Here is an 18,748-nt window from a genome sequence, read left to right as displayed (position 1 = left end):
AGGGGCAGCAGAAATTGCAACAACTATAAGCTCAAGTAAAGAAATAAATACAGGTGACACTGGACATGAACTTCAGAAGCAGTCACACTGAACAAGAGAATCTCTCCTCAATCCTTTAAATCAGGCCTACACTCACCCTTCATAACCAGTTAACAACTGCAATAACAATTTCAGATTCTCTTATAGATTATTCCAGAAAAAGAGAGCCCTCCGCCCTCAATTCTGTTGTGACTCTGGGAAGAAACATTTGTGAAATACTGTGAGAGCATAGACCATACAGACAATGTTTTTACACATATATGAATATATTCATAGATGTGCATACTTATACAGTGCTTAACAGATTTATTAGGCCACCTTTCATAAAAACAAGAAAACATAAATATTTTAACAATCTGAATAAACTAAAAATGATTGAATTCTTGTTTTTATTGCCAAATTTGGGTCAGCACACTGGACTAATGAAGCATAGCATTCAACCACTAAAAGAATTTTGCTGTTCAGGAATGCAAGTAAGTGTAATTTGGCATCTTTATTATTAAAGCAGCAATTATAGCAGCTGTGCCATAAACCTTACATCAGATGTTGGTCTAATAAATTTATAATGCGATACACTGTACTGTGTATGCACATATCTGAAAATTATAGAGTATTGCTAGCGCAATGCTTTAGTGTAAAAACACAGCAAATATGCTGTAAGTGAGAATACATGTTTGGCTTACAATAAATTAAAGTCATTAGATCAAAAACTCATAAATCAAAAGTGAGTTTTGCTTTAAAAACTATTCCCGTTAGAGAACTTCTGGTCCAAACCTTGCGAAGATAAATAGAGTTTGACACTAGATAGTCGATTTTAATGTTCTGTAATGCAAACAGGCAACAAAAATATTACAAACTATCAACCAAGACATCAATGATAAAACAAGGTCATTAAAAATGGAACTGTAACATGATGAGTATAGCATGATATTAATTTTAGTTCCCAGTGCCACAGCCGTGATTTCACTTGCATCCCCTTCAAGGCTGGACATGCACAGTTTGATTGATTCTTCATCAAACACTGCTCATTGTCCAAATGGGCACAGATATTTTCAATACATGATAATTTAATGTAATTTATTTATTTATATGGTATATGGCTGTTTTATTTATAAACTCATCTGCTGTTCTTATGTTTACTCACTCCCAACAGATGGCTGTGTGGGATTAATTCAAAGGTAGCAGAATTATTGCTGACAGCCTTGCTCTTTGGGTGTGAAAATGTGTATGCATATGTGTAAATCCTAAGCGCATATGCATTTGCATATGTGCAGTAAAGGTCCCTTTGCCATCCACTTCTTTGTTTTTTCAGTTTGAATGCCTTCTAATCCAATCAAATACACAAAATGTAATTAATATAATGAGCATTTCACTTCAGTTTATTTTCACTTCAGATTGCACTCCATCTTCTGCTGTTCACCAGGAAACATTTAAATCAGCCCTCTCCTTGCGGACATGAACCATCACATCCATAGTCATATTGTTCAGTTGTATGTGTTGGAGCGGCTCCAGGTGATGCTGTGTGAGCGACACTGAGCGCCTCTGATTGAACAAGCAAAGCTAAAACAGGTGACTCACCAGGGACTGCTAAATAACGCTTTCTGACAGGGCCCTCTAGCACACCGGTGGGGCCACGTTTGACGATTATTTCCATCTCCTCCGGTATTTGGTGCACACTGCATTATGCGTGCCATGCTAATACAGGTCATTCTTGATGAAGAGTATGCGCATCACTTTATACAACAGACTAGTGCATAGATAAGTTATGTGTGGACTTGATTCTCTTCGTTGTGCGCTCATTATCCTCTACAGTACATTAAAGTGCTCCGGATTTAGTTGTAGGATACTTTTAGGTTGATTTTATGCTCAAGATGATTCAGTGCTTTTATTGCTCCAGTGGTTATTGTTTTAAAAAACCAAAACAACTAAGTGACCTTCAATAATGACTCCCCATCCAAAACAATGGAGAAAATAAACCTGAATATGGACTATAGTATCCAAAACCAAGTCTGAAAAGGTCATAGGAGATGTTTACCAGGCACAAACATACTGTTGAACAATTTGAGGTATTACTGACTAATACAGCCCAAATTGAGAGCACTCTTAGTGCAACACTTCTTCCTGGAATCGTTGTGTAAGTGTACCTCGGGTAATTAGACTGTATACCAGAAAATCACAGCTGCAAAAAGTCTCAGCTCTGGCTTCACTGAGTTTCCACAGTATGTCCATACAAACACCGTCACATTAAGGATACTTGTGAACCATTTGCTTCTCCTTACAATATAACACAAGACAAGACCTATTAAATGGGGAAGGGATGGATCAATAAAGCCCTGTAATCCATCCATCCATTCATTCATTTAGTTCCGCTTGTCCAGGGTCAGGTTGCAGGGGCAGCTGCCCAAGCAGAGCAGCCTAGACCTCCCTCTCCCCAGTCACCTCCTCCAGCTTATCCCGGGGAACACCAAGACGTTCCCAGGCCAGCCGAGAGATATAATCTCTCCAGCGTGTCCTGGGTCTGCCCCGGGGCCTCCTCCTGGTGGGACATGCCCGGAAAACCTCGCCTAGGAGGCGTCCAGGGGACATCCTTGTCAGATGCCCGAACCACCACAGCTGGCTCCTTTCGATGTGGAGGAGCACCGGCTCTACTCTCTTCACCACAACAGACCGGTACAACATCCGCATCACTGCAGCCGCTGCACCAATCCGTCTGTCGATCTCCTGCTCCCTTCTGCCATCACTCGTGAACAAGACCCCAAGATACTTAAACTCCTCCACTTGGGGCAGGGTCTCGTCCCTGACCTGATCCGGCTGCCTGTAATGTTAACACTTAATTACATCAACTTATTTTTAGGTTCATTAGATGAATATAAGGTGCAGTCCTAACGATAAGAAACTCTCTCCAATAAAAAAAAAACTAAACAAAAAAACCTATTTAAATCTGGTCGAGTTCCCCTTCCAGGTTGTCTCCTTGTTTACTTTTGGCCCACTTACTGCTTTCAGATCACTCCCTGAAAGGCTCATTCTGATTTTCCTGTGGACCTAAAGTTGCTCAGAGAGCTGCACTGCAAGGGAGAAAACATGAGGAGAAAATAGACCAAATTTAAATTGTATTTTTTATCTATTTTCACAGGTGGAGTCGCTGAACTGAATGGTTGACATTATATATAGTACATACATACGATGAAGGACTGTTAGATATATAAACAAGTAGAACATAGCAATGGAGGTGCAAAGTTGCCGAGTGATCACTGTATGCTGTGAGCCAGACAGAGACAGCTAATGGAGATTGACACGGTTGATGATTTCTATTATTTTTTCCCACCATCTGACATTATCTGCTACTACCTGCTATGTGAATGAGAGTGCGTTTGTGTGCGTGTTGGTGCACATGCCTGTTTCTGCATGTATGAGTTTTAGAATTTGTTTGATGTGCACATATACCCAGACTTCGCACAATCACAGCTGTGGCTCGAAGCTCTAACAAACCTTGGGAGTTGTTTTCCCATGAAGCCATGCAGCACTTATCGTGGAAGAAATGGTTTTCAGCTGCTTGTTTTACTCTTCCTCCCTAAACTCTCTATCAGTCCTGGGGAGCTGCTCAGTATTCTTCGTGTTTCTGTGTCTTTTCTTTGTCTTGGGGATTTCTTTTTTAAACTCACCCCAATGCTTTTCACTGAAGGCCAAAACAGACAGAAAGCTATCTCACACTAATTCACACTACTGACTCCAACATGCTCATTATATGAGCACTGTGTTGCTGTCTGCTGAGCCACAAAGAACAGAAAAAGAACTACAGCACATTCAGATGGCAAAAATCTGCACTGGCGGTTTGTGTGTGTTAAAAGAAAAAAAGGTTGTTTATGCAAAGTATGATGGTCAGCATAATTAACTCTTAGCCATATTTGGGATAGAAAAGCCAAAAAGATAATAATGGATTACACATGTTTTATTACTGTTCTCCTTTAACACCATAATCACTTGCAATGAGACTTAGGGACATGGTCACATTTTCAACACGAGACACTATCGGTCTCTACATCAGCGGACCGAAGAGTTCAGATGCCATAAGTATATGCGTGCCAGCTGCCTTGCGTCTATGTGTGTAAATGTCAAGGGTGCAGGTCAGGGACTTCCTGCCAGATTCTCATTAGCCAGCTCCAGCAGCCCAGCAGTATCTAATGAACTCTGCAGCACGGTATTGTCTCTTCCACTCAGCTGGGAAATCACGTATGGTGCTCATTTTTGCAATCTCCCGCCTCTTTACTAACATGTGCTCACAACCTTATCAACAGCTTCGGGTGCTTCGGAAAAAAACTCAAGGCAGAACACAGATTCAATATCAGTAGTCCTGCCCTCCTATTTTTAGAAAGAGGGATTCGACAGTGGTGCAATATCGCAGAAGAGTGAAGTTTTCTATCAGTGCAAAGTCATCGTTTACTCACACTCGCTCACAAAAGCTGCATTCCATGTTATGGGAAGATCAATCTTTGCAAACAGGTTCTGTTTACCTCTACGAAGAGTTTGACAGACTTGCTGGTGAGTTATGAGACTGTGGAAAACAAGAGTGACTCTGAAAAGGGCATTGCAGATTTGCTTTAAGCTATGAATGTTGTGTGGAACTCGTTGAAGTTGCATGCTTATTCCCATACAAATAAACATTATTGCACTAAAAATACTACAGTTTGCACATATTACAACATATTCTTATTCCGAACTCATCACATACTGACGCTTGCTCCTTGTCACATTCTGATGCACTTGGTAACGCTTTACTGACATTTTTCACCAAGCAGGATGTTACAGCAGAATACCATTTCAGTTTAAATCAGTTTTATTCATATAGCACCTAATCACAGCAACAGTCCCCTCTGGGCGCCTTATATTGTAATGTAAACACCCACAATGTGCATGAGGAAGAATGACAACTAATGCAAAAATCAGCATTAGAAGGCCAGTGTGGTGTTATACAAACTCTAGATGGAAAGAAGTTTTTGAACCATGTCTGGAACCACACATTCTTCTCTTCACTTAAATTTCATGGATGGTTTTCATAACATTACCTACACATTAAAGGTCAAACACCTCTCGACTGCTATGATGCTGATGACACCAACACAGCACGTTTGCCCTCTGCCTCATGGTATCTATTTCAGAGGCAGACCTGTCGTAGTCTGTGGAAACAGTTTGTCTATATATGATTCGCATCTGACCCGGTGTCATTATTGCATACGTTTAGATTGAGCACAGGTTGAATTTTCATCTTTCTAACAAAAGAAGGAATGCTTGCCTCTGACATCTGTGCATCATTGTAATATTAGGCATGAAGGAATGAAGATGGATTTGATTAAGGAAATCAATTAAGAAAAAATATGATTAATGCCGCTCATTACAAATCAATTAATGCTGTTCCTTGTTGTGATATAAGGATGATATGAATATTAAACCTATCACAGGAGGCGTGGCTTTAATAGATGTAGCAATAACGTATTTTTCTGAGCTATAACAAGAGCAGCTATCCCCTACAGGCAGGGGCGGATCTAGAAGGGTGGCATCCCTTGCCACCCCAAGTGCCACCCCAGCTTTGCATATGACAGTGTTGCTTATTAAAAAAAGATAGCATTAACACTTTGAGCGTAGTTACAGTCAACAGTGAATATAAATGCTAAAACTAAATATATTGCATAGTGTTACCCCCCTCCACCGTTAACAAATGGTTCAGCCCATAGCAGGACCAGCTTTTTTCTTGTTTTCAGTAGCAAGCATGCTTATGATCGTGCCAGAGCACATTTTGAACAACACCATGGGAATTTCAGATTTCACACAGGTGGTTGGTTATTACACTCTGGAAATGGAAGGAAGGTGAGTGTTATTAACCCTCTGGTGTCCACCGATGGGCTGCACCTCCAAATCACATGACTGATTTAAGCTGACATAGCAACAAGCTGCAGCCACACCGAGTCTCTATTTCAGCCCATATTGAAAGTTCGGACTTCAAAGTTTTTTAATTTTAATTACAGGCCAGTAAATCCAGAGTTATGATAATATATATAAGACACGCTTTTTTCTAAATACTGTTGTCACATTTTTGTGTGTGTGTGTTTTAAGCGTTTTCTAAGGACAGCGCAAAAACAGTAAAGAAAGGGGGAAAAACACCTCTTTCCTATCGGTGGAAAAATGTACCATGTCCACCAGTTAAAAAAAAAGTCAACACGTGGGATTTGGTTGTTTAGGAAGAGGGAAACGTTTTGGGAGTGACAGTAACGACAGCGAGACAGAGCGAGCCAGTGAGAGAGAGAGAGTTTTTAGATGTGGGAGATTTGTGACGTTTAGTGTGGAGTGTATACTTAGTGTGTTGTGTTGTCTTGTGTAGTTGTTCTGTTGTGTAGTCGTCTTGTTTTGTGTGTCAGTGAGGGCACTAATGAATGTCACAAAGGCACATTTGCACTGTAAACACTCTCACTAAGTAGAAAACCAGCGGAGTGATACACCTCCTGTTGTCAGGTCTGCAGGTTTATCCCTGTGCTGCTCTCCTCTGTCTTTTGGTAGAAAAACATTTTATTTGTACTGGCATACATAATTTGTGGGGCATCTTATTGCAACACCTGCAAATACTACTAGGATTTTAAGTTCTTTGTGTGATTTCAGATCAGTAACACTAATGCAGTATGTCAGTGAAAAAAAACAACTAAATTCAGTTGAGCTGAAAAGATACCAAACAAGGCAGGGGGAAAAAAATAAAATGAAACAATTTGAGGGTGAACTCAAAAGGAGTCAAAAATGGTCGGTTGTATTTCAGACCTCAGTGGGTTAATCCAACAAATCATGAAAAATTAGGTTTCAATTTTTGTTAATGACAGTGCAGATTTCTGACATTTTGTGTAATTTAAGCTGTAACAATGTGATTGTTTTCTAACAAAAAACAGTGTGAAACTTGTGTTTGTAAAGCAACCGCCCCATGTTGTGTAGCTTTCTGTATTTTATACTTATTGGGCTACATATGTATTTATTATACAGGCTATACAGTACATACAATCAAAACGCACTTGTTTTATGTAACTAAAGTGTTTAATTATGTGGGCTACAGACAATAATTAAGTTACAGACTATATTTATATGAAAAACGTGTATACTTACTGCATTTGAATCAGTAACCACCTGCATATGTGTTTGACAAAAAAGGCTTTGATTTTGCCACCCCATTTGATTTCTTTGCCTCCCTCATGCCACCCTAAGAAAATTTCTCTAGATCCGCCCCTGCCTACAGGCCCAGAGCATGCTCACATGGTTCAAATTTAGAAATGTAGAAGTAAGATGTGATTTATCTTGTGAAGTTCTGGTGATATTACCAGCAAATAACTATGACTAAGCTGAGATGTTCAAACCGCAAACAGTTTCTAGCTGTGCTGGCAGGAAACCATTAAATGTGACATCAAAAACATGCAGCCATGTACACAGTAGACTCAGTATACACAGGAAATGTGGTGCAATCTCCAGTGTGTGTGTTTTCTTGAATCCATTTTGAGGTAATTTCATTCTTGTGTTAACTGCTCTCATCTGACTCCACTGTTTTTATGTTTGTTCAAACACCAGAGGGCTCAGACTTAGTATAAAGTCACGAATGAGGCAATGTGTGCTTTAAGGCTTCACTATTTATTTTTATTTTATTAAATATAAATCTGTGGAGGTTTTAACTGACGCACACTCTTTAATCAGGCAATCACATGGGAGCAACTCCATGCATTTAGGCATGTAGATATAGACAGGGTGATTTTCTGAGGTTCAACTTGAGCATCAGAACTGAGAAGAAATGTGACTGAAGTAACTTTGAATGTGGCATGTTTGTTGGTGTCAGGTGGGCTGATTTGAGTATTTATCAAACTGTTGATCTACTGGAATTTTCCCGCATGGTCATTTCTAGGGTTTACAGAGAATGGTGACCAAAAAGATTTTTAAATATCCAGTGAGAGGTTGTCCTCGCGGTGAATATCCAGTGTTGATCTCAGTGGTCAGGGGAGAATGGCCAAACAGGAAGGCAGTCGCAACTAAAATAACCACAACCAGGAGAATGTCTTTGAATGCACAACACGTCGAACCTTTAATGGTGGAATGAGAGATTCACATCAGGGATGTGCAGCTGACAAATCTGCAGCAACTGTGTGATCCTATCATGTTAATATGGACCAAAATATGTGGGGAATGTTTCCAGCACTTTGCCGAAGTGAAGCATTAAGACCGTTCTGACCGCTATAGTGGGTCCAAACCATTACTTGTAAAGTGTACCTAATACAGTGGCCAGTGATTGTGCATATACTTGGAGTTTCTGGGCCTTTGTCAATTGTTCTCTGGCATATTTCCCTGCATTTGTAATTTAGGAGTGAGAAAATGTAGGAAGCCCTAATGATTGCTTTCCTCCTCCTCACCGCTCCTCACTCTTTTCTCATTTTTACCCATCTGACTGTTCAATCCAAAGCTCTGACTCAAACAGTGTCCCCATTTCCTTCCCTCCAGCAGTTTTTATCCCTTTCCCCCTCCAAGTCTACTAGAGGTGGGAATCACCATACATCCCACGATACGATATTATCACAATACTTAATGCACGATACGATATTGCAATTTTTAAAAATATTTTGCAATATTCAGATTCTGTACATAAAGGTAAACTTTATCAATATTCATTTTATCTAATAACAAAGTCTCACACTCAGTCTTTGTCTCATTTCAGTCAGTTATATTGGTGACAAACTGAACGGTTTGTATTACAGTCTAGTCCAACTTAACTGAATGCAACCATCTGGTACAATTATAGCTATTCTGAACTATGCAATTTGTGAAAACTATGCAGCCCCTTCAGCAACTGAAGAATTTGAAAGTAAATTAAAACAAAATATAATTTTACATTAAATAAAAAAGTTTTAAACTTAATTAAAATAAAACATGTCTTAAATTAAAATAAGTAAACTGTCATGTTTATTGCTGCCATAAAAAAAGTTAAACACATTTGGACAGTGAAGGAATGTCAGGATTCTTGCTCAGAAAAAGGATCAACATGCTCTGAAGTCAGAGCATGTTCCAGTCCACAAAAACTTTTTTTGTAACAAAATATTGATTTCTGCTGTTCCAGTATCGATACATTATTAGCAAACAAAATATCACGATACTACACAGTATCGATTTTTTCCCTCACCCCTAAAGTCTACCCATAACTTTTCCCTGTCCACACATTTTCCCGGCGTCTTACATTTTCCTTTTCCTTCCGCGAGGTTGATGTATGCGCTAACCTGCTGTAATTAATACAGGAGAGGGGTGAAGATCAAGCATCTGGGAAAACCACCCTTGATTTCATTTGCACAGCAGAACCATGTGAAAGCACCTCCATTAATCAGGCCTCTGTGACTGTGTGCATACACTTACGTAATAAGCCCAGGAAAGAGATGAAATGGGCAAGCACACACTAACTGTATTTGTTTTTAAAACTGTGTTTCAATGTCTTGCTTGTTCTTTCGTCATTCTCTTCTTCTGACCTCCATCTGTCTTTCTCTTCCTACAGTTTGGCAGAACAGAGGTGATAGACAACACTCTAAACCCCGACTTTGTTAGAAAGTACATCTTGGACTACTTTTTTGAGGAGAAGCAGAACCTTCGCTTTGACTTGTGAGTGATGTTTAGTTTTCATTATTTCACTTCCTTTTCTGCACCATCTGCCTACACCGTTCAGTTAACTTAAGAAACTGACCATCTGCCATACCTGACCAGAACATTTAACAACCCTAACTATGCACAACAAGACTGACCTCTCTCACCATGCCAAAATATGGATGGGGATCTAAACATTGCTCTGAAATGGCATGTTGTTTGTTTTATTTAGATAACTGCATTTATTTACACCAGTGCATAACAAATGTAATCTCAGCATTTGTCATATACATCATAAGGTAAGCCTTACAATTCAAAAAAACAAGACAAAAGCAGCAATTCTCTTTGAGGAGCACCCTGACTGTGGTGAGAAAAAAAACCCAGGAAGGAACCTGCTATAGATGATGTCTGTCTAGACCTACTGGGGTGAGGGGGAAGCAAAGAAAGAAAAGAAAAGCAACCTCAGATCAGGGTCATGCAGACTTGGAGATGTTTGCAAGACTTTCAGAGAGAGAAAGGCCAGAGAGGAAAATGCACAACTTAATGAAGAGGAAAGAAACACAATTTATGACACGAACAAGGCTACATGAATGCATAGAGGAAGAAATGAGATAAGAGACGTGCTCCGTGCTTGATGGGAGGTCCAGCAGCAGCCTGAGCCTATAGCAATATAGAAATTGGGATCTCTCTTGCTACTTAATATCTTCAGAGCAACATATTGTAGAAGCTTTCCGGGAGCTATATCCTGATAGTAAAGAATTACAACTGCTGGTCCCAGAAGTAACTAATGAATGGGATCGTTTTCAGCATCATTCTAAGAAGGCATGTTTGTAATGTTAATAATGCTGGACGGCTCATCTGTATCGCTACAGATGACTTTAAATGCATGAGTTAAAGGAGATATTCTAGTCAAAAATGACTCAGTGGAATCAGCAGTGCTAGAGACCAAGTTAATGCCATGTTTTTAGGGCCCAAAACATTGAGATCACCAATTGCCAATAGAAATATATGCATTGTCAACCAGCACACGACATTGAACCTCTTATATGACTTTTGGAAGACTTTCAACATCTGATAAATATGACCAGCACAGTGCTCGTCTTTTGAGTCAAAGCACGATATGATCAGTGGTGTCAAATGCAACACCGAGATCCAGCGTGATAGCTATAGAGAGGAGTCCATTGTGTGAGGATATGAGAAGATGGTTGATGCCTTTTACCCATGCTTGTCTCTGAGTTATCATGCTCTCTGAATGCTGAATGAAACTCCTAAAAATGGAACCATTATTGCATGCTAATCTAATAAAAATAATGAATAAAACGAGTAAAAATAATCATAAATAAAGGGTGTAATGGATATTTGGCAGTAATTGGCCAAACGCCCTTAATCAAGGATTTTCAATTAGAGATTTAATGACAGCAATCTTAAACATCTGGAGACTGTTAATAAAGATAAAGTGATCATATTATGGTTTAAGCACATGTTAATTGAGAGCAGTGGTTTGCAAGAAGCAACTGTTAACGTTATTTTTTCCACAAGAGAGATCCAGCCTAAATATGAACATAAATCTAATCTTACAAGTGTTTCTAAATCTGATCTGCTTAATAAGCCCCCACAACATGTATTTAAAAAAAACAAAAAAAAACTATGTAAGAACGCGATAATATAATGGATTTCTTTGGTAATATTATCACATCTGCTTTTAACCTTAAAGTTTTTGGATGGGTCAGATTCCAAAAAGATGCTTTTTGTAATTTGGACACCAGGAATGCCTCCTCAGGTTTTAATGCAGTTTGTTTAACTCTTTTATGGTTTAAATTGATTTAAATTTGAAACAACAAATCTGTCAAATCTCTTTGACGCTCTAAATCTGTGCCACCCTACGCTGTCAGTGACAGTGCAGCTCACCAAGAGAAAGTCTTGCGCGCTGTTTATTCAACATATTACTCAGTAATTGTATTGGATTTGATCTCCAGGCAAACGGGATCCATTGTTTCATCACACGTTTAATCCTGGGACATCACATATGTCCCTTTTCCCTTTTATTGCTTTATATTCACATGCAAATCAGATCAGGTCCACCACTCAGGTCTTATTGTCTGTAGTCAAACCCCTTTCCAGTTACTCAGCACAACAAATAACATCTGAAATGACACTAAGATCTCGGTTCTTTTCATCTCTCCTCATTCTGATTTCACACGTAACTTTGTTTGTCTTCTCTCTTGATGCTCACTCACCTCCAGAGGTGGGTCGAGTATCCAAAAATTGTACTCAAGTAAGAGTAGTATTACTTTAAAATATTATTACTCAAGTAAAAGTGAAAAGTAGTCTTCAAAAATGTTACTCAAGTAAGAGTAAAAAAGTACTTGGTGAAAAGACTACTCAAGTAGCGAGTAACTGTGTGAAATGTCTGATTTATTTTATAAATAAATGCTATCAGACAAACAAAAATAAATAAATATACAAATTTTAGTATTTTCAACAGGAATATATGTAAAAAGATTAACAAAAAAAATTCCAGATTTCAGTTTTTCACAACATCAAGCTTTTTTCACCAATACCTAGTGTAAATAATATAAACATAAACAGTGCAAACAATTTCCAGTGACAAGATATGCTGTAAACTTTATCTTCATTTTTGCTCCAAATGGCACAGCAGCCTCAGAGAAAACATTAGAGCGAGGCATCTTCATCATATGTTCATACAAGGCAGCTCAGTTTACCATAAATTGCATGGGTGTGCATTTATTTCTTTATATTTAGCAAAAATGTGCCATTTCTTCACTCAGTGAAGTGATGGTTAAGCTTCAGCAGCAGTTTGCTCTCAAGGTTCTTTCTGTGAAGCTGTAACTGTCTAGCAGTGAACAGGAGTCCTGCATGACTAAGAAGTCCTTCACAAGCTCCAGATGCATGAAGAGCTGTATTGATTTTGATCGACAGCTTCTTGATGTGAGGAACGCCATGCAATAGATCCACACCTCCAGTGAATGGACATGAAAGGTACCTCTCCAGCCCTGCTTCTGGCTTTTCTGACCCCATGGATCCATCATCTTAGTCGGTTAGGCTGCTGTTTGTGCTGGCCTCATCCAGCTCTGAGTCTAGGTGATGTCTGATGAAGTTGAGACCTATGGAAAGATCTATGGTTTTCAAAAGAATTAGCTCTTGTCATTATAGTGCTGTATACACTGCCAAGCGGCAGATGTTTGGCAAGAAGATTTGATCACACTGGAGATGTTTTTTACTAACTCTTGTAGAAAAACAAAATCCTGTCATTCATATCCCGCACAAACAGTTTGCAATGAATTCCAGATTAGGTTTAAAATAAGAATGCGTGCAAGGCTAAGCAGTGTTAGCCAATAGATCCTCCTGTTTGGCCTGTTACTCTGGGAAAAGACGAGAAAGACGGTGATGGAAGCCGTGACTGGCTATAGCCTATATAATATTTATATTGTATGAACGTGATAATTATGTATATTGTAATAACGTGATATTGTTCAAACATGAAAGGTATATTGTACTAACATGATATTGTTCTAACAATAGTATATTGTTAGAACAATATACTTTTCTATTTTTCTTTTGGCTGGGTGGCAGCTCTACACTTCCGTACTACGCTACGGTATCCGAGGCTTTTCAATGTGGCCTCACAAAATTGTGACGACTACAACAACCATTAAAAGAGTTGGATGGACATTGCTGCTCAATCACAGCTGCCTGGTCAATGTTTTCCATTAGTAATTTAGCAAAGTTGATGGTGGTGGTGGTGTGTAAGACAGAGAGAGGGAGAGCGAAAGACAGATTTTGTATGATAAGCTTCATGTTATGGACGCACAGTTTGAGCACTCAGGTCGCATCAGAGCATCAGGCCGTATAGTGTGAGACCCTGCATCGTGACCTATGAACTTCTAACCTCTGCGATTCAATTGTACAGTTTGAGCAGGAGCTGAATAACGCGACTGGAAAAAATTGCAGTGTTTGCCCAGCTTAATGCAGACTGTTTAAACTAAACAAGCTGCTTTTTCACATAATAAACCCTGTCAGCCGCAGTATTGCCTTCTGTTTTAACAGTCAAAGCAGTAGAGACGAGCTGTTTGCATGTGCGTGGAACTCCAGCGTCATTAACCAGGCTAGCTGTTAGCTTATAGCTCACGCTAGCTAACCAGCGAGCAGTTAAAAGGACAGCCGAAGCTGCACAAAACACCCACAAACTTATCTCGCTACAACTTAGCGCCGAAAATATGACTCACAGCTCGACACAGCTGCTGTAACATAAGACTGACATCCAGCTAACCACAGCTAAAAAGATATTTAGAGAAAACTTACCGTTTCCTCAGGTTACATGAGCTGAGTTTTTTCACCCTGAAAAGTTGGTTTGTTTTGGCTCTCACTGAAGACACCGACACTGAAGACATAGCTGTTCTTTTGTAACTGCTTTTAAGCCGAACATTCTTTGTATGTGAGGAAAATGCTGTTCATCCTCTTCAGCTCTAGCGTAGACAACTGGCTCTGTCATGTTTTCATGTTTCTTCTTTCCGTGTAGGGATGCAACGATACCAATTTTTTCAAACGATACGATACCGATACTTGGATCTGAGTACTAAAACCGATACTTCTACCACACACACACACAAATGCAATGAATTGGAAGACAGGTTTTATTTTATTCTCTGCCGATAAAAAATAAAATCTTAATAAAAATGACCACAAAAACAATTTCAAGTGAAAAATAAGCACTTCTGTTAAATTATTATGGAGTATCCACATTGTAATTTAGCAAAATATCACTGAACTATTGGCACTGTCTCGAGCTTTCAGAATAATAAATAAACACTGCTGTTTGGAATAAAATAAATACAAATTAGGTTTGAGAATAAAATAAACTTTTAAATTATTGCAGAGTGTCCATATTATAAACAAACAAACAAAATAACGAAAGTATTTGGCATTGACAAACAAACTCCTCATCTGCCCGTGGATCATCAGTCCAGTGTGCCGTTAAACTGAGGACTGACATCATGCACACACTGCTTGTCTTTACTGCTTCAGAAAGTTTTTTTCACCATTATCTCCCTGATGTATGGGCGGCTGGGAATTTCATATTGCGGCTCGAGTATGCTGAGAAGACGGTTCAATCCTATGCTTTCCACGACCGGCATTGGCTGGTCATCCAGAGAAATAAAATGAGTCAGAGTCTCTGTTATTTTAACTGCCAGTGGATTTTCTCATGACATTTTTCATCACTTATCTAAAACCTGAGTTAAAGTTGGCTGTTCCGGTCCACACTGCTGACATTTTGTTTAGCCTAGCTATAGCAGCCTCCAGTTTCTCTTTTTTATCTGGAGCCGCCAGTCTCACTCGCCTAACCCTGTGCCTGTTTAGCGCGGGATGTCCCCCTAGTGACCAATCTAAAAAACTACAACAGAAATGACCAGCCACCCTCTGACTAATGAAATAAGTTAGTATTGGTTCAGGGTATCGGTTAACTTTTACGAGTATGAGTACACACACATTTTACAGTATCGGCCCCGATACCCGATAACAGTATCGGTATCGGTGCATCCCTAAATTTCCGTGTGTCCGCTACTTTGAAACGCTTGGGCCGCTCTGCCCGCCACAGTTTCAAACTGGTCATGTGACTGCATGGCCACATCTGAAACTCCACTGGCGGCATGTTATCTAATGTGTTAAACTAATTATATTTTAAAAAGTAACGAGTCGAATTTTGCAAATGTAGCGGAGTAAAAGTACAGTTTCTTCTTCACAAATGTACTCAAGTAAATGTAACGGAGTAAATGTAACTCGTTACTACCCACCTCTGCTCACCTCACTAAACGCTGCAGTTTTCAGTGCAGCACATTTAAGTGTCACCTTATATCGTTTTCTTTTAGCTCTTTCCCTGTGCTTTATTTCTTTGTAATCCATGCACTGCACCAATTATAATGACTATCTCCTGCTTCCTTCCGTTTGTTCAACTTGATAAACAAAAAGATACAAAGATTTTCATTCGAAAACCTTCCTGCAATGTCACATTGGTCAAATGTATAAAGTAAGGCTTTTGTTTTCATTTTTCTTCCTTTCAGGTATGATGTTGACTCCAAAAGCCCCGACTTGTCCAAACACGTGAGTACTCACAGCTATTTTAAACCTTGAACCACAGATAAATGGAGATCAGTCTTGGGTAAAATCTGAAATATTGGCTTGAATTGCTGTGGAGAAAATTCCTCCATGGAAACATTTAAATATGGTGTTTGACAAAATGGAAGATAGTAAAAATTCCTTTTATCAGTGGTCTAATGTTGCTTGTTTTAATTAGTTTGTCGCCTGCTGCATGTTTTCAGGGTGGAATAAAGCAAACCCCATCTATTGCCTGATCACATAAGTATCCAAATACAAAGTTTTTATTTGTTCTCTTTTATTCACAGTGCTATTGTTTTTAGATATGCAGTCATATACTGTACTTATATTTCGTATGTAAATGTACAGTTTAAATGTCTACTTGATCAGCAACTGGTTCTTTCATCGTCTTTTTTTATTGGTTTTACTGGCACTGTAGTAATGGATAGTATGTAACACCATAATATACACTCATGTAGAAAAAAGGATTACGTAATGCTTTTAACCATTAGTTTCCATTTAAAGCGATGCATTACATTATTTTTGTTCTTAATCATTTCTGGGGGAAAAAAACAATTTTTTTTACTCATGACTGGAAACTATGGTGATGGAAAAGCATTGAAAATGTCAAAATAATCAGCGCGGGTGATTATTTGGTGTATTTGGATAAGTGAGGTTTGCGTTTTTCCATCACTTGCTTTAACTGTTCCTCTGTTGGGGTTTGGGTTTTACTTTTGTGGCACAGCATGTTGTCGTCTTTCGGGGTCCCACTTCCCCATTTTGAACGGTGCCAGGAGTGCTAGGTATTTGATATGGTGTTGTGTGCTGGTATATGATGTGCTCTGTTGTTATTGTTGTTGTTGTTGTTGTTGCTGCTGCTGCCCAACTTTTCTGGAAGCCCGCAGAACTCAACGTAGGTCCCAACATCTCTCTCACTTCTAACACTGCATGGCTGCTGTTTCACATGAATGAGCCGTCTCTCAGGAGAAAAGAAGGCGCCACTGATCACAACAAAAACAACTGAGAGCCAAGTCAAGCCATTTGCACAGCTCTTGTTACTGGCCACAGTAATTTCAGTGGAACTATGTAGTTTTTGTGCCTTTCGAATGTTTTATTCAACACCATCAAGATGATCAGGTTTCCAGGCTCTTATGGGCTGCATTGAGTGGAATTAATTGGCTTAAAAAAACCTAGAGACTCATTGAAATCAATCACTCTATAGCCCAATAAATTATTTAACGATCCCAGTCTGTCGAGGTCAATATTAAGGACTTTTGCCCCACATCCTGCCTCTGATAAGTTCAGGAAAGACTATGCTGAAAAATACACAATGAGATTCTTTGCAGAAAAACTTGGGAGTCTGATGAAGTAGATCAGTGCTGGCTGACACTGAGAGACTTTGTCCACAGACATGTTGAGCTAGAGTCATAACTGTGTTCAATCATGTTTCTGGCCATTACACACGGGTCACTGAATGCCTCCTTCTTATCCCATCATGTGTAATACTTCACGGTTCATTAAATGAGTGGTTTCCATCAGGTTGGTTGGAGCATATTCTGAGTGGGTTACAATAATTTCTGATGACTGGTTAAATTCAAATACTTTGAAATATGTCTCTACTTTGTTTTGAAGTTGAGGGACTCAAAGTTCAGGTAGGCTCTTTTAATAGTGTTCTCCTTCAGCTCAGATTATTATTATTATCCATCGAGACTTCCCCTTTCTTTTATAATTTGTATTAAGATTTTGGTTATGTGGTTACCCAGCAAATATGGTTGAAACCCTGACATTATCTCTGTGGTTAGAAGTGGAAACAGTATCACAGCAAAAACTGAACTGCAGAACTGTTGATGTTGATGTTCTATGTTGGTCTGGTCAGATGAGCTCTTACAAAGTGAGAAATGTAGAATCAATTATCGCAAAGAAGCAATTAATATGGTTAGTTCACGGCTTTGAAACAACCACACAATGGATTCTCCATGTACTCGTGCTAGTTTTATTGGATCTGTTGAGATGTGCTTTTTTAAAAACCTTTTGTCTTTTTCTGTGTAACCACGTTATACTGTTGATTTAGTGAGCTGAATAAAACTGAATTTGTTGCAGCTGCTATTGCTAAGATTTTGATTTTGAGCTCCAGCTGCCATTTCTTATTAAAAACGACTGTTTTAACATTTAGGTTGAAGTTGTACTTTTATCATTTTATTATTATTATTATCTTTTTTTCCAAACGTAAGGGTTGCACAGAGGTTGGTGTTATCTCATGTCTGTTGACAGGTGGGATGGAAAATATTTACGGTGCTGTTAAGTTGCCTATGTGTGAAACAGACCTGATTTTAGTGGAAAACATTTTGACCATTGCATTAACCCAGTATGCAATCATGCATACATAGCCTACTGGATTACTTGGGTTCAGTTGTATAAAACAGCTTCACACCAGCAATGGACATGATGTCACAATGTCACATCAATTAGCACATCACAGTAATATCACCTTTTATGAAAAGGAGCGCACCGTATCAGTTGTATTTTAAGTGTAGCAAATACAGTACTTCTTGTGATGATCACTTTCATCACTTCTCCAAGGTTTTTTTTTTCTTCTTAGCAGAAGATGTTCCCACTAAAAATGAAATAGTTTGCTGATGTAAACTGTGTATGGATGGCCAAATGTTAACTTTGACCTTGCGAATGAGCATGAGTGAACAAGCTTTAGTGAATTTATCAAATTCTTGAATTTGCATGAACGATCCAGTGGTACGAGATCTGGTGGAACATCCTGAGGTTAATCTGACTTGATCTGTAGACTTTCTGTTTCACGTCTACAATCCCGCCCTTCTTTTTTTCCTTTCATCTTCTATTTTTCTTCCTTCCTTTCTTCCCTGCAGGACTTTTTGGGTCAGATGTTCTGTACTCTTGGCGAGATTGTTGGATCGCCAGCCAGTCGACTGGAGAAACCACTGGGGTG

The 18,748-nt window shown here is 39.0% G+C and overlaps 1 protein-coding gene and 1 long non-coding RNA gene across 7 annotated transcripts in view; one reads left to right on the top strand and one right to left on the bottom strand.

Annotated features, from left to right (window-relative positions):
* cpne5b (copine Vb) overlaps positions 1–18,748 on the top strand; it is a 132,711-nt gene that overhangs the window by 30,921 nt on the left and 83,042 nt on the right. For 4 of the 6 annotated variants that reach the window (XM_085158904.1, XM_085158907.1, XM_085158902.1 and 1 more), the window contains 4 exons: positions 9,590–9,693; positions 15,756–15,795; positions 16,688–16,702; positions 18,669–18,745. In XM_085158904.1, coding sequence (XP_085015030.1) covers positions 9,590–9,693; positions 15,756–15,795; positions 16,688–16,702; positions 18,669–18,745 — 236 coding nt within the window. The remainder of the gene's footprint in view (positions 1–9,589; positions 9,694–15,755; positions 15,796–16,687; positions 16,703–18,668; positions 18,746–18,748) is intronic. The other 2 variants (XM_085158905.1, XM_085158903.1) reach the window with 1 other exon arrangement.
* On the bottom strand, positions 8,792–14,899 carry LOC146518807 (uncharacterized). Its single transcript, XR_014874002.1, has 2 exons — positions 13,999–14,899; positions 8,792–12,800 (listed from the first exon to the last, which is right to left on the bottom strand). It is a non-coding gene; the product is annotated as an uncharacterized LOC146518807 (long non-coding RNA).

This window comes from Neolamprologus multifasciatus, chromosome 5 (assembly GCF_963576455.1).
Source record: "Neolamprologus multifasciatus chromosome 5, fNeoMul1.2, whole genome shotgun sequence".
NCBI classification, from domain to species: Eukaryota; Metazoa; Chordata; class Actinopteri; order Cichliformes; family Cichlidae; genus Neolamprologus; species Neolamprologus multifasciatus.
The sequence above is the reverse complement of the archived record's forward strand: the minus strand, read 5'-3'. Positions and strand labels throughout refer to the sequence as shown.